At 40.7% G+C, this 23,159-nt stretch overlaps 1 protein-coding gene across 2 annotated transcripts in view; it reads left to right on the top strand.

Moving 5' to 3' along the window:
* ATP9B (ATPase phospholipid transporting 9B (putative)) overlaps window positions 1-23,159 on the top strand; it is a 534,623-nt gene that overhangs the window by 255,961 nt on the left and 255,503 nt on the right. For both annotated transcript variants that reach the window (XM_077492334.1, XM_077492333.1), the window contains exon 9: window positions 5,956-6,036. In XM_077492334.1, the coding sequence (XP_077348460.1) occupies window positions 5,956-6,036 (81 nt within the window). The remainder of the gene's footprint in view (window positions 1-5,955; window positions 6,037-23,159) is intronic.

Genomic DNA, 23,159 nt, shown 5'->3' with positions numbered 1-23,159 from the left:
TGACATACCAAATTCGTAAATGCTAGCAATTTGATATTTGGATAGCTTCTGATATGGAGTTTTTGCCAGTCTTTTTCTGACATTTCAGTTGAGCTGACATTTCTCTCTATAAAAAAACTTAGAGGACGTAAACCCTGATGGGTTTTACTTCCTCTTTTGTTCCCTGCAAACTCTGCAAAGTAAAAGCATAATGGGCCAATATACATCGCATACTAGCCCATTATGTGGCACGTACCTGCAAACAAAGCCTGCGCTGTCCCCTGTGGTGGCTGTATCCCATCTTTACCCCTCTTCATTCCGGGGGGCATGGACTCCGGCTCTGTGACTGGAGCCGAGTGACGTCACTCCCACGCATGCATGCCGGAGCCACCAGTCACGGCACTCGCTCGGTAAGAAAAACATCTCGGAGGGCCGTTTCTTCACAGCGCATGCACCAATGACAACATCGGTGCACTACAAGGTAAATATCTCCTAAACGGTGCATGTTTAGGAGATATTTACAGTACCTATAAGTAAACCTTATTCTAGGCTTACCTATAGGTAGTTTTGAAAAGAGGTTTACAACCACTTTAAGGATTGATTTATACTATTTTTTGCGCATGCAGAGCACATGGTAATGCAAACGTGTAGGTGTGGATGGGTCTGCAGCACATAGTTGTGAAGAAGCCAAAAAAGAAGGAATGAGAATGTCGCTTGGCATGCATTTTCATGCAGAGGAGTTCAAGAGTTTTGCTGACAGGTGTGAATAAACCCCAAAAATGTTTGTTATTGGGCACTTTTAATGTGAAAAAAAAATCATATTGAAAATAACCAGAGCAGGATTCATACCAGGAGCCCATGGGCATAGATGCTCTAATCCCTTAAGCCTTATCAATAATTTAGATAAACCATATCTTTTCATTACCCCTCCTGATAACGACCTCCATGTTTATAGGTACGTCCAGCAGAACTTTTCCAAATATAATCTTTTGTAAATATTACTGAATGACATCTCTCTCACCACCTTGCGTCCCATATAATTTCAGACATAAAGCAGAGCACAAAATGCATAGAATAATCATGTGTACATTGCATATAAAAGCCTCTTTCTCAAGACCAGATCCACATTTGAATAGTGCATATTCCGCACTAAACAAAACCACTTCCAATACAGAATGAGCAGATCAGCATCCTCAAACTCTTACAACAATCTGCAGAGCCCCAGTGGCTTTTCAGTAACATACATACCTGATAAGGTCACCTGGGTGGTAATAGGGATTGAGATTGTCCAAGAAAAATAATGTTACCAATGCCTAGCACAGTCACTGAAGCTGTACCTCTTTAGCTAATCACTGTCTGCAGAGCATCACGTGACTAGAGGCTGCAGAACATCTTAACTATCTTACCTTCCTCTCACAGCACATGTCCATAACCACCTCCTACTTTCCAGTGCAAACAGCTCCACCACTCCTTAAGTGTGCTCTGTCTATACACTCCGCTCTCATAGTTAGCTCTGCTTCATAATTGTCCCCTCTGCTGTCTCTGTCCCCCACCGTTTACACTCTGTACTCCATTTTGACAAAGTTACCCATTCTGGAAGTGGCATACTTTTTCTAGTCATACTCTTGCAGCCCTGACCCTCTTCATAGTCTTGCAATTACGTCCCCACCCCTTCTCACCCCTAAAAACTCAGTCCCAACCTTTCCACAGTGTTCTTTTACCCAATCCAATACCAAATGACTTGCATCCATGGTGGTGCTGTGTTACCACTGCAGATGCTGCATGTGCCACACATTGGGAAATTACACCCAGCAATACCTTTGCAAATTCTGAATATTTATGTATTGACTTCTGAGATTACTAATATGCTGGCAAAAAAAATCTTATAATCATGATAACAAACCGATTACACAATTACATTTTCCCTGCTTAAACAAACAGAGATCTACCTTTCCACAAACTATCAGTGAACTTGACAGCTGTGAAAAAAGATAACATTATTCCAAGTGATTGAGCCTAAAGCAAAACGTAATTTCCCGACAGACACTTACCTGTAATGCACATTTTCAGTTCTCTGCTGAGTGAGTCTTAAGCATCTAGAGACTAATCGCCAATAAAGTTCATGTGATTTGAAACAGCAAAACCTGCAAGTATGCTTAAGACTTGATTTAGACTTGTTTAAACTTTTTCTTGACAGTTGTTGGCTTTGTTGCATTTGATTATGTACAAGGCTGTCATGGCTATGCCAACTGAGCAAATTATGAGAAAAAAAAGTCCTATGCCTTTTTACCTTGGCCCTTTGACCCCAGTTCCTCCTGAGCAACCCTGTTGATATGTTATGAAGGACAGACTCTTTGACCAATAAGGAGGATGTTCAGAAATACTTTCTATATTCAAATCATGTGCTTTCTCCTGCACTATTTTTGTTTTTCCATATTAGCTAGAGAAATTGGTTATTGTGGAACACATTTCTTGAAATCTTCAAATATTATAAGTTGGATGAAATAGCACGTTTTATACCAGCAGGGGAGCAGATTTCCTGTTCTTGTTCCACAAATCTCCATTGAAGTTGTTAACCTGGTAATTCTTGTATGCGCTGTGTAGGTAAAACACTTAATAAAAAATGACTGGACCCCAGACAACTGTGTTTATTGTATGTGTGTGGTATTGGATTCTGTTCTACCCCTTTTCCAGGAGACTCTTATTTTTCTGTTCACAATAAAGCACATAATAGCCTGGATTATCTAAATTGTAGGTGATAACAGATGGGGAAGAAGTGAATGATGAAGATATAGGACACCCACATGTGTATTAGTTTCATATGAATTATTTCTTGTGGTCTGATGAAAACTAAATAGAGAAGACAAGAACATGATGAATAGCCAGCGTGTGAAAGATTACAACAAATGGTGAACAGTTTAAGATGTGCACAGATATAGAGAAATGCCAGTTGCACCCTTTACCTTTCTTCGTATTGCAGCATCTATAATTTAGAGGATAATTTCTCCATCTGTGCCATTAAAGTGTAAAAAAAAAAAAAATGTGAGCAGGTAGACTTTGCAGAAGAGACATACTGGGAGTTATTTACTAAAGGCAAATCCACTTTACACTACAAGTGCACTTGGAAGTGCAGTCGTTGTAAATCTGAGGGGTAGATCTGAAATGAGGGGAAGCTCTGCTGATTTTATCATCCAATCATGTGCAAGCTAAATTGCTGTTTTTTATTTTCCTTGCATGTCCACCTCGGATCTACAGCGACTTTACTTCTAATGCCGCGTACACACGACCAGACTTATGTCCGACAGACCTTCGAAGGAGTTCTGCCGGAGTTCCGACAGAGTTCTGACGGACTTTTCGAATGAGCGGACTTGGCCACACACAATCACACCAAACTCCGACGGATTCGAACGTGATGACGTACGACTGGACTCGAATAAGGAAGTTCATAGCCAGTAGCCAATAGCTGCCCTAGCGTCGGATTTAGTCCGTCGGAATAGCATACACACGAGCGAATTTTTCGGTAGGAACTGGGTCCGGCAGAGTTCTGGCAGAAAAATTTGAAGCATGTTCCATTTCTAAAGTCTGTCAGACTTTTGCGAATCAAAAGTCCATGGCAGCCCACACACGATCGAATAGTCTGCCGGAATCATTCCGTCAGACTTTGGATGTTGAAAAGTCCGCTCGTGTGTACGGGGCTTTAGTGCACCTTCAGTGCAATTTCAAGTGCACTTTGCACTTGTAGTTTGCACTTGTAGTGCACAGTGGATTTGCATCTAGTAAATAACCCCCACTGTGTCTCTTCTGCAATAAAACAAACTTACTTGCCTGATGGCAGTCTTCTTTAGAAAGTATAGTGAGATGTATGTTCTCAGCAGGGTGTTTTAATGTGATAATTTACGTTTTTGGGGTTGTATCCGAGATGTGCAAAGAGAGATCACACAAACACTTGTAGGTATAACATTTATTAAGTAATGACAGATAGAGATAAAGATAACAAATGTAATAATATTAGAAAATTTACCAAGAATACTTAAAGCGGGAGTCCGCCGTTTTTTTTTTTTTTTTTAAAAGCCAGCAGCTACAAATACTGCAGCTGCTGACTTTTAAAATAATGACACTTACCCCGCCCAGCGCGCCCGCGATGTCGGCACCCGAAGCTGATCTCTCGTTCGTCTCTCGGGTGCTGCCGCCACCATCTTGGGTATGGGAATCAGGAAGTGGAGCCTTTCGGCTTCATTTCCCGGTTCCCTACTGCGCATGCGCGAGTCGCGCTGCGCAATAAGGATGGTCCCTGCTGTCTCTGGTATCCGTGTGTTTCCCAGCAGGCAGCGGGGGACCTTTGGAAAGGGGCGTAGATTCTGCAGAAAGGGGCGTAGCTTCTGCAGAATCTACGCCGGAAGTGGGTGCAGATACCTGTACTGTACAGGTACCTGCACCCCCCTCCCCCCTGAAAGGTGCCAATTGTTAGCACACATGATCAGAATCGGGCACATGCATTTAAGCAGCCCTGAGACCAGGCTTATTATTTCAAGTTTTAGGTGTGTTTTTTTTTACAGGACTAGTGTGTAAGGAAATGACCAACCCCCTTGAAAGCAACATTACTTTTTAAGGACTTGGTCAATTTGTAATGACATTTCTTTGGTATGGATTCAGCCAAGGTAACCAAGTTTTGTTGACTTTCTTATACATTAGAGAGCCACAATTAAAGGAAACATTAATTTTCTCCATCACAGAGTGATGGGACAAATCAACTCCTTTGCATCAGCGGGCATTATATACGTTATCTTACAACTGTTCCCCAATGGGTCAAGAGCAAATCATTTACTTAAAAAGAGATTTTAACATTACTCTGTCCCACACTAGAAAAAAAAAATATTTTTCTAAACATATGTTTTAGGATGCTGTTATATAATTTCTTATGTTATAATTAAGGTTATATTTCATCAGACATAGTGATTAAAGCTGAACTCCAGCCTTACCTTCTGTCTTGCACAGTTTACAGGCTTTTCCCTTGTGCTGAACTTGCTTACTCTGATTTCACTGTACACTGTAAGCTTCTCACAGTGTGCATTAAAAGCTGCAGCAAGTCAGATAAAGCCTGCCTCATTTTCTGGCTGGAGGACGTCTAGCATCATCAAGTCTTTCCTCCCCAGGCTTACTGTGCTTGGCCCTCCCATTTCATTAATTGGATTTCATTTTTTTTTAGATTACGGAGGCTCAGCATCACATGCGGGCATTAACCGCAGCTTCCTGGTGTCTGGAAGCTATGTATAGCACTCTGCTGGTCCCTCCTACCAGCCATTATCTGTCTACATTGCATAGGGAAGCACAGTGACCTAGTGATGATGTCACCAGGTCTAAAATAAGGTATCTAATGAAAACAGAAATTTTTTATTAATTTCATTACAATGTTGATCGCATGGAGGAACCAGGGACTGCAAAATATAAGCAGATTAAAATCCAGCTTAAAAAAAAATCATATTGCATTTACTGTATGTTATATACGTAAACATGAAGGAATAGGGAGCTTTTTATTTTTATGGCTGAATTGAGTATTCATGCAGATGAAAAGTACATGCAAGTATTTATCATTGTTGAGGACATTGATGAATGAAGTTCATATTTTACCAAGACGAGGTGACCTTTTCCAAGTTACCGCCTTTGTTCTGAAACAAGACATCAAACTCATATTACTCAGTTCTGCAAAGGTTTCTCTTAGGAATAAATCTGTTTTCAAGTATCAGATATTAATGTTATTCCTAACACACTGTTTAGTAGTATGCTTTCTCATGCTGGTGTCATTTTGTGCTAAAAAGAAAAAAAAAAATGGAGATTTTGTTTCATGAACAAAGCACAAAAATCAATGGTATCATATTCAGAAATGAACAAGCTGTTTTTGGTCATGCCTTCTATGACATACTTTTATTTAGTGATAAAGCTGCATTGTTTATTAATTGCAGCTATTCTCTATTGCAGGATCTCTTTTCAATCAATGCTTATGTTTATGCTCAGAAGCCACAACTGGATATTCACAGTTTTGAAGGTAACTTTACACGGGTACGTAAATGCTCTCTAATTTTTCATACACACACAATATGCCCAAGAGACAATATTGCATTGACTGGAGAGCAAGGGATGCTGGGCACAGTACGGCAATGTGAACTGTACCTGTATGATCTGCCACCTCCGAAGTTAATATTTAATTCAGTAATCAAATTTACTGCAGTCACAGCACATTTGCCTGTCATGTGAATTATTTGAATAACTTCTATCTTTGTAATTTTTACTTATTGTAATTTTTATATGATTAGCCTAATGTTTAGACTGCAGCTGCATTATAATTTCTCAGCTTTAAAATTTAGCTTGGCATTCTTCTGTGTGATAAATTAAACACAGCTAGTATTAAGGGGTTTTCTGCTTTACCTACACATGTATCCATTCATCTCTAGAATGTAGATGCCTTGATAATTAAAAAACAAATGTTCCACGTTCTGTGGGATACAGGTTTCTTTCTATCACTTGCTGTTACTGAGCTATTTCTTTTCCTGTGTTAATGGTTTCTTGTATCTTGCAAGCCAGACACCCAAGCAAGTCTGCATAATTATTACTTAAGTTAAAATTGAACTGCAGTCAGTTTTAACAGTTTATACACAAGGAGTATGCAGAGCATAAGGGTAATGATGAAGTATAATTGGCAATTTACACAAAACTTGGGATTAGGAAGGACAGAGGCCAGTGATATGTTGTATATACGCTGTGAGAGTAAGTAGAGTGGTGTTGCTTTCTCGTTGTAATGAACTGAGGATACAGCAGGCTACCCTTAGTTAATGCTGATTAAAACAAACTTGTGAACTAAAAAGAAACCTTTTCGATCTAAAACTCCGACAACTAGAGATACCTGCAGTAGCCTACAAGCCCTGAATACTGAGCCATTCTAACATATAAAGCTTCAGTACTTCCTGGTAATGTTAGGACGTATGTGTACAGGCGCAAAAGATCATACACTGTGCATTTCTATGCCTGGGAGTCGTGTGTTTGTCCACAGCTGTGGCCAGCCCCTTGTGAAAATCAATGACAGGCTGATAGACGCCATAACTGTACAGGGTGTAATCGAACATCCTAGCAGTTACAAGCATACAGGGATGAATGAGTGGCCCTAAATGCAGGCAGTCTTTGTACAAGGCCACTCATTCATCTCTGTACACTTGTAACTGCTCAGATGTACACAGACACCTGTGACTACCAGGTGAAAAATGACGCTCCTTCTTAATGGTAAATGGCCCACTATGCCCATGGCCCTTAACATAGAACAAAGATCTCAGATGTGTCTTAACCTCCCTGGCGGTATGATTATGTCGGATTTTAGGTGCTGATAGCGGTACAATGTTTTGCATGGAAATTTGGCTTTTTATATTGTAGGCCTGTAATTCTTAGGAGTAATTCACTTAAATCTGTCCAAACCAGAGTCTAGTAGACATGCCTGGTATGATAAAATTTGAAAAAAAAACTCATAAATTACAATATAATAAATAACTATAATTATACCAAATAATAATATAATAATAATAAAATGTATTCAATAATGTAATCAAATCAAAAACACAGAAATTTGCTCAGTTGCAGAATTGTCACTGTCATTACTTTTCAGTGTTTGATGATGGATCTTCCCACAAATCACTATCGCTTAATTCCGCAAGTGATTCTAATTTATTATCGCTGTTTTCTAGCTGGCCTAAAACCGCTTTTGATGTAAAGGGACAGTTTTGGTTGCTATGGACAATCTCCAGTTTCCAGGCAGAAAGAACAGTTTTTATAATATAAAACTGCATGCAGGGCACAGGACAAACCACTAGGGACAAAAGGGATGTGAAATAATTACATACAGTAATGTAATCTGTAAGATTACATTATACTGTATGTAATGTGTGTGTTTCACTTTTTGAATTTGGCGCCGTTCTCCGTCCCCTCGCAGGGAATGGAGCTCGGCTCTGTGATAGATTGAGCGGAGGATGAGCCGCTCACACTGCGGGGAGACATTGCTGGATCCAGGGGATAAGGTAAGCACACTCATCCTGGATCCTGCAAAGTTATCCTGAGTCTGGCTCGGGGTTACCGCTAATGGTTCTGAATTTTCCCCCCTGAACCAGACTCGGGAATAACACCAGGGGGGTTAATACCTTGTTGTGAACTTTGCCTCAATGATAGTTGTATTGCTTCATTTGTTAAAGTACTGCCAGTGGTCCCTCTCTTATGGACCATGCCCTGTCTTACTCATACAAACTGATAAATCAACCACCATCAGGATATGTGCCTCCATACCTCCTCAAGTGAAAGCAGGATCTTGGTCTGTCTCTTACAATGGCTCAGAGATAACTTTCTATACTTAGCTCACAAGTCACCTATAGTGAATAATATACAGGAGTTGTATTTAAAATCTTATTACAATGGTATAGAGCAGGGGTAGGCAACCTGGGACCCTCAAGCTGTTGCAGAACTACAAATCCCATCATGCCTCTGGGAATAATTGTAACTGCCAGCCTTGCAATGCCTCATGGGAAATGTAGTTCCATAACAGCTGGAGGGCTCCATGTTGCCTACCCCTGGTATAAAGTACTTACAGTGTTATGTAGGTGCTTTCCGCAAGTTTCTCTGATCTTCCGGTATTGTGGGTAAGAGGAGGGTACATATTCTGGGATTGCCCATCTCTTAACAGTTTGTGCTAGGTGGTACAGCTTTGTAACAAAGAAACGTAAAGATGTTGACTTTGGAAACAGCCCCGCAGCCTTCTTTTTGCACCTGAATCGCATCTCTAGGAGACATTTCAAATGGTCCTTTTTGATTCAATTGATTAATGCAGCTAGAGCATGTATTCTGCTCAAATGGAAACAAACCTTACCCCCTTCTATAACTTTGTGATTCTTGAAAGTTGAGTATGTATACACTATTATACACCATGGAAAACCTTTTTGCCACCCGTGACCACAAAAGTGAGACATTTAGAAAAATATGGTTTATTGGGTAGATTTCACTCCCTCACAGAAATATAAAAAATTCTTTGCTGCTGGTTTATGTATAATCCTATCACCTTGCTACTGAACAACCAGGCTTCGGATACTGGGGTAGCTATTGACTTTGATTAGTGGATGCTCGCCACCTGGGCCCATCCCCTTTCTCCTATTCCCCTTTTCCCTCCTTGCCCCTACTTCCACTCTCCACCTATGGTCTTTTTTTTTTCTCTGCTTCTGATTTCCTTTCTTACACTCTACTTCCTTCCTTTTGCTACCCTTGTTTCTACTGCTAAAAATGTGGGCAAGCCGCACCTCCACCTTTTCACCTTGTCCCTCAACCCTTCCTTGACCCAGACACACATTATTATTATTTAGGCTCTCCGCTCCATTCGGGTTATTCCACTCGGGGTGCAAGTCAGGCTAGGAGGTCCGCCTTTACTCCATGTAATCCGTAGAACTAAGAGAGAAAAATCTCAGCCACTACACACCATGAAAACCCAGCTTGTAATAGGTAAGCTGAACAGTCACAGCTTAACTTCCTCCCAACATGTTTCGCCTCATGCATGGGGATTAGTCATGGAAGTAAGGATATCCCTGTAGTAGGGAGGATATAAATTGCATAATGGGCTACTGTGGTGATTAATTAACTACTTGCTGGCCACCCTATAGCAGTTTTACTGCTACAGGGTGGCAGCTGTGCACAGTATCACGTATAAAATGTGATTTTGCACATTCATCAGCAGGGGGCACACTGCTTCTGCTCTAAACAAATTCCCAGCAGAAGCCGACCTGCAGGTGCCGAGTACTCGATATCCTGCAACAACAGACAATTGCCAAGTGAAGAACACAGAACGAAGCTCTGCCTCTGTAAAAAAGGCAGATTGCCATTCTGACAGGGGAAGGGAGGGATTCTGTGCATTCCTGTAGAGCAGGGACTCAAATCCATCTCTTACCCTAGTAAAAGCAGCACACATAGTAAAAAAACACTGGCTAGGCAGGCACACCTTTAACCCTTTGATTGCTCTAGATGTTTAACCCCTTCTCAGCCAGTGTCATTGGTACAATGACCGTGCATATTTTTAGCACTCATCAGTGTTCCCACAAAGTGTTAAAAGTGTCAGTGTCCGATTGTCCTGCTATAAGTCGCTAATTGCCGCCATTACGAGTAAAATGAATAAACATTTCAGTTTATATAACATGGTTTATAGATGCTATATTGTTCACGTAAAGCAATAAATATATGCTTTTTGGGCTTTTTTTTAAACAAAAACATGTAGCAGAATCAATACTGGCCTAAATTTATAAAGAAGTTACATTTTTTTTTTTTTATTGGACATGTTTTATAGCAGAATGTAAAAAGTATATATATATATATATATATATATATATATATATATATATATATATATATATATTGTAATGTTCGGGGGACCAGGTAGATCACAGGACACAGGCTTTTAATACAACAAAGGGTTTATTAACTTAAATAGCTTTACAGCAGCCAAAAACAAAAGGAAAAAGGTTTGTAGTCTCACCGACTTGCAAAGTCCAGAACCGCTGTCCTTATCAAAACAGAGCTTGATCTTGATGGCAGGTAGCTTCCCCTGCCAGGAGCCTTCCAAACAGGACACTGCTGTCCACTTCAGTTGCTGCAGTCCAAAATAAACACCATCCACCATGTCTTCTCCACTCCTCCACACCCATCTACCACTTCCTGTCTTGTTTTTTAAAGACACTTCCTTAACAGGTGGGTTAATCAATTTTTATTCCCTTAAAGAGACCACAACCCAAACAGAGGGGAAATATAGCGTCCTTCCAGGACCCAGCCACGGCGTCCTGTACAATATATATATATATATATATATATATACATATATATATAGATATATATATATATACATATATATATATATTTCCATATTGTCACCCGCTTTTTGTTTATAAAAAAAAATAATAATTTAAAAACACAGTTTGTGATCAAATACCACCAAAAGAAAGCTCTATTTGTGAGAATAAAATGACATAAATTATATTTGGGTACAGCGTTGCATGTCTGCGCAATTGTCAGGTATAATAATTCAGTGCCATGTCACAAAAAGTGTTCTGGTCATGAAGGGGGTAAATATCCCAGAAGTCAAATGGTTAACAAGCAAACAGGTGAAGACTAAAGAGTGGGAGAGAGGGAAGGAGGGGGAGAACAAGGAGCGCTGCACAGGATAAAAAATAGAAATGGATTTGTCTAGCCAGCTCCCAAGATTTCTTAACTACTTAACAACCGCCCTATAGCCGAATGACAGCTACAGCGTGGCTTGATAACTCTGGGAGGGCGTACATTGACATCCTCCCAAAAATCTTGCTCCCGCGCGCCCGGGAACATCCGTGACCGCCGGGTCCATCACGGATGATGGTAAAGGGCTCTGATATCGGCCGTTTACCACTTGGTTGCTCCGTCAAATGACGGAGTGATCACTTGTAAGCAAACCGGCGTCACGTCACGTCACGTTCCTCTCTCCCCTCTCTGTACAGATCGGTACAGATAGGGGAGAGATCAGATGCTGCTGCAGCACTGTGGGCTGGATGTGTAGTGCCCACAGCACTGCCCTGTGCCTACTACAGCCATTCAGCCATGCATCCATCCATATTGAGATGGCCATCCATCCATCCTCAGCCATTCATCCATCCATACTCAGCTGTCCATCCATCCATATTCAGCTGTCCATCCATCCATATTCAGCCGTGCATCCATCCATACTCAGCCAGCCATCCATCCATCCATTCATACTCAGCCATCCATCCATCCATAATTGGGCCAGCCATTCATTCATAGTCAGCCAGCCATCCATGCTCATCCATCTATCCATGCTCGGCAATACTCATCCAGCCATCCATGCTCATCCATCTCATCCACCCACATCCATACTCAGCAATACCCAGCCATACCCATCTGTACCCAGCCGTACCCAGGCATCCCAGCTGTCCCAGCCATCCCATCCGTACCTGGTCATACCCGGCCGTACCCAGCCGTACTCAGCCATACTCATTCATGCTCAGTTATCCCATCCATACTAAGCCATCCCCATCCACATCTCATCCATCCCCATTCATGCTCATCCATGCCACATCAGTTCTCATCCATGCCACTAGAATGCCTCACAAAAGTGAAATAGGTAGTCAAATTAGATTTGACATTTATGCCTCTAGAACGCCTGGTGGTTCCCCCTGCATGTTGGGCTCTTTATGTGGCCAGGTTGTGTAAAAGTCTCACACGTGGTATCGTCGTACTCGGAAAGGAGTAGGAGAATCTATTTTGGGGTGTCATTTTTGGTATATACATGGTATGTGTTAAATATATATATTAATTATATAATATTGTATAAATGGGCGTTTTCACTTTCTTTACACATTTTCCAGAAACTTGTAGAAAAAAAATGACACATTCAAAAGACTCACTATGCTTCATAGATTATATGTTGGGTTGTTTTCTTTCCAAAATTGAGTGATTTTTGGGGCGTTTTCATTGTCCTGGTGCTCCAGGGCCTTCAAAAATGTAAGAGGTAGTCAAGAAATTAGATGTATAATTTATGCTCCAAGAATGCCTGATGGTGCTCCCTGCATGTTGCGCCTATGTATGTGACCAGGCTGTGTAAAAGTCTCACACATGTGGTATCGCCGTACTCAGGAGGAGTATTAGAATGTGTTTTGGGGTGTCATTTATGCTATGCATAGGCTGTGTGTCAGCAATAACCTGCTAATATAACAATTTTGTGAAAAAGAAAAAAAAGAAAAACAAAATCTTTGCAAAGAATTGTGGGAAAAAATTACAACTTTAAAAAACTCACAATGTCTCTTACTATATACGTTGGAATGTCTGCTTTCCAAAAGTCATTTTTGGGGGGTATTTGTACTTTTCTCGCTTGTTCATATAGGTACAGTGTTGCATGACTGAGTAATTGTCATTCAAAATTTGAGAGCACCGAAAGCTGAAAATTGGTCTGGTTAGGAAGGGGGTTTAAGTGCCCAGTGGTTAAGAAGAAATTGGAAAATTAAAAAAATCCCCCCTCTCAACAATGAACACAAAAAGTAAAAATAAGAATAAAAATAAAGAGCGACCAACACTAAAGAGGAAAAATCAAAAAAGGTCATCAAAAAAGCATACCCTGTAAAGAACCCAGAAAAAAGCCCTCCCACTATTAAAAATAAATAAATGTTTAAGATAATTACATATTAAAAAGCCAAAAGAAAAAAACATGAAAGAAATTAAGATGCATGATTATGGGGAACTTTTTCCAAACAAGCATGATTTACCCAGGAATGTGCAGGGCAAAAGAAAAGATAAGATTGAAATGTTGAGTTGAGAGTTTTCTTGATATAGCGCAGTCTTGCCTCGAAGGGTCCCAACGCACTTGACTAGGGCCAATTTAGACGGGAGCCAATTAACTTACCAGCATGTCTTTAGAGTGTGGGAGGAAACCGGTGTACCAGGAGAAACCCATGCACAGGTGTCGTGGTCGGGATTCGAACCAGCGACCCTTTAGCTGCTAGGTGAAAGTGCTAACCACTACACCACTGTGCTGCCCCGTTGAGGTATGAGAGGAAAGGGGGTGGCAAAGGGGGTTGTTAGGAAAGAGGAGGGGAAGAGGAAAGGGAAAAAGGGGGGGGGGGGGGAGAAGGACAAAAAGATGTGCAGCAATTATTAATAATAATGGGTAATGTTGCTGCTATGAGTTTCCCAGTGTTGAGCAGTCATGACTGGTAATGTGCCATCTAGACCTTTTAACATGGATCCCATGTTCTGAGGAGACACAAAGCCAAATCAGGAACAAGACCACTCCAAGGGTCCCCCAGGCACCCACCTCCAAAAGAGTATTGTATTTAGGGCGCATAGTCAGTAGGCTAGCCTGCAGTCCCTTCCAAAAGACTCTGTCCCAGGTGAGTCTGTAACATTTCTTCCCCATCAAAAGTCAACTAACAAGGTCCCCTGTGCTGTATTCACAACTCTTGGAACCTCTTTCCAAATTCTTTTTCCATGGCGCCTGTTATCTGTACCTGTCAGGAAGGGCACGCCAGCAACCAAGATGGCAGCTGGGGGAAGATCACCTGTGCTTCATGTCCAATTGAGAAGAGCAGCACGGGTACAATTACTTGCACACGTGCGCATTTGCGCCAATACAGAACCGGATGTCACCACAAGTGCGCGCAGCAGCATGCACCAGGTAACAGCCCTTGGCGCCAAAGGGGCTATTTAAACTGGCTCATTCCCCAAGATCAGTGCTATTTGGTCTACAGCATTTCCTGTGTCTCCTGATATCCGTTGCTTGTACCAGTTCCTGTTGACCTACCCGGCTTGCTCCTATCTACTCCTGCCATCTGCCTGCATCTGACCTTGGCTTGTCTTTGATTACGCTCCTGCCTGTTCCTACTCCTACCTCGCCAACCTGTTGCTAACACTGCCTGTATCTGACTACGCTTCTGCATCGGCACCTGTTCTGGACTTGTTCTCCATTCAGCCTGCATGCACCTGCTTGTCGTTCAAACAAAAGAACTCGCTGCTCCAGGTGAGACAGGAAGCCTAATGATATCACAGGTGCTCGCCTCGGCTTGCCTCTGCATACGATCAACACTGAAGAAATGGCTGCACTCCAAGATCCATCAAAATTCTTATTTAATAATGAACATCCCAAGTCTTACAGACATTTCAAATGGTAGACGCGTTTCACACACTAACAGGTGCGCTTATTCATATACTGTAATATACTATGTTCCGAAGATCAATAAGAGGATGAAAAAAAACACCAGGAAGACCAATCAGCAGTATCAACTCATTCTTCTCCCGGTTAGGAGAGTACCTTGACCAGTTCCTAAAACCAGCGGTTCAAAAAGGAAAATCGTACATAAGAGACAGCACACAACTAATAACAGAATTACAAAACATCACAGGAGTGGAGAACTGCTTGCTTGGCACCATAGACGCTAATTCGTTATACACTAGTATTGTACAGAAAGATGGGTTAGAAGATGTGGAGAAGGCACTACATCTGAATACTAAATTGAAGCAATAACAAATATACTTTATTTTTGAAGGTCTCCAATTACCTTTGGAAAGCCACTATTTTTGGTACAGGAAGAACTACTATGTTCAGACTAAGGGTATGGCATGGCAATATGAATATGATCGAGGATGAATACATTTATGGAAAGATAATACCTCAAATTAGGCTCTATCGAAGATACATAGTGACTGACTTAATCGTTCTGTGGGAACAGTGGAAAACTTTGAATAATTCCTCAGGGGAATAAACCACAAGTATGGGATTTCCTTTAATGGGAAGTGGGAGCATCAGACTACTTAGATTTACAGATTTTTAAGGAAGGAAATGAACTATATACTAAAATGTTCTTCAAAACAACTGATCGCAGCAGCTACATACCAACTTCCAGCTGCCATCACCCTAAATGGAAGGGGAACATCCCCAAAGGACAATTGCTAAAACTGCAAAGACACTGACGCACAATGGGAGGCTTTGAAATGCAAGCAGATACCCTAATTAAGAGATTTCAAGAGAAAGGATATCAGGAGAAGAACTTAGTTAAGCTGAAATAAAGAGTTTGAATAGGAATTCACTATTGGTCAAAAAAGATGAAAAAAAAGTAGGTAATCATGCTGATGTGACGTTCGTCACCGGATTCAACACTCAATACCAACTAATAGAACGTATCATCAGATAATATTGGCCTATTCTGAACGAAGATAGAATCGTATCCAAAATTCTACCAAAGAAGTCCAGGTTTGTGTACAGAAGAGCTCCCACACTCAGAAACCATTTAGTCCACAATCTGATTGATCCTCCAAAACCTGTCAAACTCTTCTTGGAGATGAAGGGGTTCTACAGGTGTCAAAAATGCCTTCCATGCAGAGTAAGCAAGAAGCAACTGTGGAAAAAGGAATCATTTAAATCTAGGGTTAACAATAGGGAATACCAAATAAGAGCGTTGATTACCTGCAACAGTACCCATGTCACTTATGTCATCGAGTGTCCATGTCCCCTCCAATATGTGGGTAGGACCATCCGCCCACTGAATATGAGGATCAGGGAACATATTAACAATATAAGGAAAGGGTTCCCGAAACATAGCCTTTCAAGGCATTTTAATGAAGCACACCAAAAGGATCCCACAGGACTGATATTCTATAGGATAGACATAGTGAAGGATCACTGGAGAGGTGGTGATAAAAAAATCCTTGTATTACAGAATGAGACAAGGTGGATATACAGATTGGGGTCCCTGGTGCCCAGGGGCCTAAATCTCGATATTGACCCTAACTGTTTCATATCCAACTTTTGAACATAGTCTTCCTTCTTCTTTTTTCAGATGATAAAACTGTCTTACATAGGAAGTGATAAGCCAAAAGGGAGAAATCATATTATTCATATTCTATACCATTTTCTCTTCAAAGAAAACCTTAGCAAACTTATATGAACAGGCATATAACAGTACTCACCCTTTCCATGATACCTGAACATAACAAGGGAAATTTACTTCACTCTAATCTAATTTGCCCCTTTTGGCACATCATATAACAGTGAAAACAGGGGCTGCCTTACCCCATACAGCCCTGTATTCCATACAACAGATATCTTATTACTTTATGCAAATGTGAGAGACAAAAAAAGCCAGATTGAGCAAAAGTCTTGTGGGTCCCGGTAGTAATTGATAATTGCCCTATTACCCTTGTCTTATTCTCTTTCCCAAAAAGAGCGTAATTAGTTTTAAATTTCTCAACAGTCCCACAGGACACAGGCTTCCCAAGAGCCACTTCTTAACAGCCTGGTCCGTCTCACACTTCTCTTCTTAATTAAAATGTAACCGACCAAGGTTGTGTCTGTCAAAGCGAAGGCAATAAACAATTATTTGTTTACTTCACCAAAGTCAAAGTTTGACCACCCACCCCATCAAGTCCTAAATCCAAATTTCAGCTAGTGCCTCCAAAAGTGTTCTGATTAAAATGGTATCTCTATATACCTGACAAAGACCAGCTAAGTATAATTAAGGCAATTACCACACTTACGGGAACCCGCTCAGCACTGCAGCGCTGAGGAGACAGCTTCTTTCTGAACACAAGTAGAAATGAGTCAAAGTTACTGTTCAAAGCTTATCTGGTTTAATTCTGGGCGGGTCTACAACTTATATACTCTATTATTAGCCAATCATTGCATAGAACATTGGTGTGGTTAATACAGAGGTGTACATTACATATCATTACATATCATTAATTATGCCATCTGCTTTCATGACTCATAGTCATGAATCCTGCTTCCCTATATCCCTATGTCATGTCTGGGGTGGCCCAGACATATTGAGACACAATTTCTTTATTTAGACAGTACAGAATAAAACTGCTTATGCAAGCTATATTTTCTTATATGCATGCTTTATATGAAACTGCTAACTAGCAGATTAACCCAAGTTAATCTTAAGTGAATGTATAAAGATGGAGTCACTCCGGTTCAGCCATATCACTACACACAGTAAGTCCAAAAACGCATTAAAAAAAGCAACCAAGTTACACTATATAATGACACTGAAGGTTGGATCAAATCGCAGCTGCACTGTTGTGAACCCAGCCTTAGTTGATTGTGTTTCACATTACATACTTGCCTGAAACATGCTGTACTTTTATCAATAGTAAGTTTTTATTTTATTTGTGGGACTAATATTGTTAGCTCCTTGGATAAAGTATTTGCAGTTTTCTATTACCTATTCTACCTTTAAATCGATACACCTATGCATCTTGTTTCTTCGCTATTTTTTTTTTTTTTTTTCACTGAGGTCATCACATTTACAAAAAGCAGCAATGTGAAATAGTTAAATTTTCATGGTTCCATTTTAAAGACTAAACCGAGAAAATTAAATTGATCTGTGGTCAAATGGGATTTGACACAAGTAAAATGGTATCATATATTGATGTTGGAACAATCCACTTATCTCTGAAAGATAATCTCAGAATTTGCTAAAAGAGCACTCTTTTCTCTTCCTCATGTTACTGGATATTCTTGCAAACTGCATAGAATCTCGGAATTTCTCCTTTAAAATGTGTCCTGTTAGATGCCAGGTAGTGTGTTACACAGCTTGGGCGAGCACCATGACTTTAATACACCTCAGTTTTGGATCTAAATATTTCAGGTTAGAAGATTAAATGCAGTGAATTTTGTTATAACCATTTGTCATGTCCATAATAATTTTCACACCCTAGATACAGTGTATACAAATGTAGTTTGATAGATTTGCACTCTCGGAAAAGCTGTGATACTTCTAAATAATTAGTAAACTTGTGTAAAAGAATGCAGGCTTTTACTGAAATGTAACTTTTCTACCTGAATAATATCTCTTTCTATAAAACAATAATAGAAAACGCGCTGGCAGGTATATAAACATAAAATAGTCAAACTATGTAATAGTGGTAATTGTGTAAATTGTCACTCTAAAATATAATATGCAAGGTGCCTCAAAGTGAAATATCACATATAAAATGTAAAACAAACACTTGTGCATATATAAATGAAAAAAAGTCCAAATTAAGTCCTTCAAGACATGGCAGTGACACTCTGCAGAAAGGAAGTGTTCAATCCACTTTGACAATCACCACGTGAGCCATCACCAACCACAAGCAATGGACCCTTACCAGAACATGAGGACTCCACTACAGAGTCAAATCAGCATATACAGTATATGACAATCCCATCAAGCAGAAACTCAGTTCATATTGTTTGGCTGGAGTTCAGTAGTGCATCTTGTTAATTCAATCAATGGTAACATCAATGGTAACCACAAATGCACAAAATTCCACATACAATCAAAATGGAAGAATCCACATAATACTACTCACATGGATAAAAACAATACGTGCTTTGTATGCATAACATTCCCATGATGCATGATAGCGGTTCCAAACAATGCTTCACAAAAATTACTGGTCCAAGTAGGTGACGTCACAGGCATTGGCTCCTACCATCGTGTTTCGCCATATGTTACATTGGTAGCATAAATGCATTTGTTTCCCCAGATGCTGTCATATATGAGGAAATGCATTGGGCGGAGCTAATGCACGTGACAGTGCCATGCCTATTTGGACTGGTAATTGGTGATTTAGCGTAGGAGGGCCGCCCTGCCACAGTAGATATGCTATGCGGTGGGTGGTCTGCATGCAGTTGAGTCACTTTGCATATTATAAATATTTTAGCTTGGCAATTTACAAAATATTTCTTTCTAGTTACAATGCTGACTCACATGTGATGTTCTTTGCTGCAAACACCATTATCTTTGGATCTTTAATAAATATTGGGTAGAGACTGTAGGGTTGGTTTAGAATTGATTTGGAATTGATCCGGGCCTCTTAAGCTGGGTATACACTTCCGTTTTTTGTTTTTTTAATTCAACCAGCGGGTTGAAAAAAAAACTGACGTCGCCGAATCAACACAACACAATTTTGCAAAATCCTGCAAGCCAAAGGCATAATGTGCTAGTATGCATCGCATACTAGCACGCTATGAAATGCTTACCTTAGAACTAAGCCCTCCAGCAGCACTCTGTCACAGCTGATAGGGCTTCCATCTTCACCCAGTTTTGCTTCCTGGTTCGTGTGCGGTATGCCGTCCCTACAGAGTGCATGTGCTGGTGATGTCACTGGCTGCATGCAATGTGAATATCTCCTAAAGTAAAAGTTTATGACATAATCAATGTACTTACAGGTAAGCCTTATTATAGGCTTACCTGTAGATACCAGTTAAAAAAAAAGACTTTACTTCCACTTTAAAAGGGAGGTTCGGGATTTAGAAAAAAAAAAGTGCTCACCTAGGTGGATGCAGCACCTAGGGATTGTATCTGTCCCCCACTCTGCACTGAGGACTGTGTGATCAAAGACCACTGATCACTCTGTTCTCAGCATTGTCTGAGAACTGCTCTGCACCTCAAAGGGTACACCCATGGCACAACAACTGACAGGAGTTACAATCCTCCCTTACTCTATCCAAAGGACTGGGGGTTGTGAACACATATTGTAACAGAAGTGCTGTCTGCATATTAAAACAAGCTGTTAGCTATCGGTACACTTCAACCTTTCTCAAAACTGTTGGTCGAAATACCCAGGATGTTTTAGCTTCTTGGCTGTCATTCTGATCCCCTGACTTCAGTACTTTGTCACTAACCCCGAAAAAATCTGCAATAGGTGAGGTAGGAACTCTTGATCTGCCACTCATCCTAAGTCAGTGACTTGTAAAGTAAAGAAATCATTAGAAAATTGAGAGGCAGTCAGCATTTTTTAGGCTGGGTTCACACTGTTGCAAATTGGATGCAGGGAAATTCGCATAGCAGGAGATTGTGAATTGCTCTCTGTGGAGCTGATTCACACATCTCCACAGTGGCTCCAGCGCACATTTGCTCAGGAGTCTTGTGCGTCTTCTGGTCCATTTCAGGTCCAAATTCAGCCAAATATTGGACCTCAAGCGGTGAATGGGGACACACTGGACTCTGTGAGCCACGCGGGCTGCAGTGTGAACCCAACCTTAGAAGAGGGGAGGGAGAAAAACAGCGCAAACACCATAGTGCAGTATTACCACTGAAACCCTTTATTGAAAACGCTATTAGTTCTAAATAAAAGGTTTCAGTGGTAAAAATGTACTTGGAATTTGTGCTGTTTTCCTCCCCCTCCCTTGTCTTTGATATACAGATGGAGCTGCCTCTCCATGAACACAGCAGTATACCATTTTTAGTGTCAGCTATTTATGTCTATCTTATGGGCCACCCACTCTTTTGTACTTCAGGTGGCATTGTACATTCATACACCTGTAATTACTACTTTGCACACATATATTTCCATAATCCTGTATATTGTGGTGACTACTGCAGTTTATTATTCAATAGAGATCCTTTTATTTTAGTGGAATACAATGTGCTGATTTTTCTGCAACTATGTAAAAATTTCTCAGATAGCTAACTTTAATACGGCTTTAATACAGCCATCGCTTCCTATTGCTCCGAAATGCCAGGTATAGAAAGGAATAAAGAGGACCTGGAAGCAGTCTTAGAGGAGGCTGTGGAAGATTTTCCACCCCTAGACTCCTACAGACCTGAAATTGCAGCTTCATGCCATATGCTTGTCAATGTGGTTATGCTCTTTTCTGCTGTACTGAAAAACGTTGGCATATGTCCCACTTGAGTCTCCTCCGTCTCGCCATGCCTCTCTGAGTACAAAGAGACCTGCTAAATCTAAAAAGACATTCCCTGTTCATGAACAAATGGAATGGGCAATTTATGATGATTGAATCAATCCAGAAAAGATTTTACTCCTCTATCCAATAAAAAAAGGGTTCACTAAAAAGTGAACTTGTAAATTAAGGGACGCCCCTAAGAGTAGGTGGACATCTGTTACAATTTGCTACTATCTTGGTCCTAGACATCCTAGACCCAAACCAGCCAAAATGTGCCCAAAGTCAGTCAGTCTTGCAGAATGCCCTGAACTATCTCTTTATCCAGGTAGTAGTTGTGCCAGTACCCCCACAGAACAGGTTCAAAGAATTGTATTCAAAACTTTTTCTGGTATCAAAACCCAACGGGGGGTATTCATCATGTTCTGGACCTAATATCCCTCAACAAATAACTTCAAAATTTCCCATGTTGTATGCAAGGTCGGTTATTGCCTCTCTGAGACAGGAAGGATACCTACCATCCATAGACATCCAATATGCCTATCTGCATATTGCCATTTATACCTTCTATTCTTCCAGTCAGGACAGGACTTGGCCAGAGATTGACATTAAAGGATAACTCCACTTTCTGGGGGAAAAAAATAGCAACTACAAATTATATAGCATACACAACTGTGATATGTGCCATATTTTAATTGAATGTTATTAAAAATTACCTTTCCCTTTCAATCTACAGCTCTGTAATTTTCTGTAAAATGCATTGCAATATGGCTACCCGGAGGAGTCCTGTATGCAAAATGTGTACAGAATGCCCCCCAGAAACCTAATTTCCTGCTTGTGTGATTTTCTCACTGATTTTCACAGAAGTTTGCACTAAGATACAAGTCAGATTTCAGGCATCAGAATAAGGAAAGGGATGGTCGGCACTCAGGGTGACATCCAAAATGGTATTTCGTTATTACAGTGCCTTGCGAAAGTATTCGGCCCCCTTGAACTTTTCAACCTTTTGCCACATTTCAGGCTTCAAACATAAAGATATAAAAATTGTATTTTTTGTGAAGAATCACCAACAAGTGGGACACAATTGTCAAGTGGAACGAAATCTATTGGATTTTTGAAACTTTTTTTAACTAATAAAATGAAAAGTGGGGCGTGCAAAATTATTCGGCCCCCTTGTGTTAATACTTTGTAGAGCCACCTTTTGCTGCGATTACAGCTGCAAGTCGCTTGGGGTATGTCTCTATCAGTTTTGCACATCGAGAGACTGAAATTCTTGCCCATTCTTCCTTGCAAAACAGCTCGAGCTCAGTGAGGTTGGATGGAGAGCGTTTGTGAACAGCAGTTTTCAGCTCTTTCCACAGATTCTCGATTGGATTCAGGTCTGGACTTTGACTTGGCCATTCTAACACCTGGATACGTGTATTTGTGAACCATTCCTTTGTAGATTTTGCTGTATGTTTGGGATCATTGTCTTGTTGGAAGATAAATCTCCGTCTCAGTTTCAGGTCTTTTGCAGACTCCAACAAGTTTTCATCCAGAATAGTCCTGTATTTGGCTGCATCCAACTTCCCCTCAATTTTAACCATCTTCCCTGTCCCTGCTGAAGAAAAGCAGGCCCAAACCATGATGCTGCCACCACCATGTTTGACAGTGGGGATGGTGTGTTGAGGGTGATGAGCTGTGTTGCTTTTACGCCAAACATATCGTTTTGCATTGTGGGCAAAAAGTTCGATTTTGGTTTCATCTGACCAGAGCACCTTCTTCCACATGTTTGGTGTGTCTCCCAGGTGGCTTGTGGCAAACTTTAGACGAGACTTTTTATGGATATTTTTGAGAAATGGCTTTCTTCTTGCCACTCTTCCATAAAGGCCAGATTTGTGCAGTGTACGACTGATTGTTGTCCTATGGACAGACTCTCCCACCTCAGCTGTAGTTCTCTGCAGTTCATCCAGATTGATCATGGGCCTCT

Source organism: Lithobates pipiens, unplaced genomic scaffold, assembly GCF_037356315.1.
Source record: "Lithobates pipiens isolate NorthernLeopardFrog02 unplaced genomic scaffold, aLitPip1_a1.2 Scaffold_19, whole genome shotgun sequence".
Lineage (NCBI taxonomy): Eukaryota > Metazoa > Chordata > Amphibia > Anura > Ranidae > Lithobates > Lithobates pipiens.
Note: the sequence above shows the minus strand (reverse complement) of the source record. Positions and strands in the feature narration are given on the sequence as shown.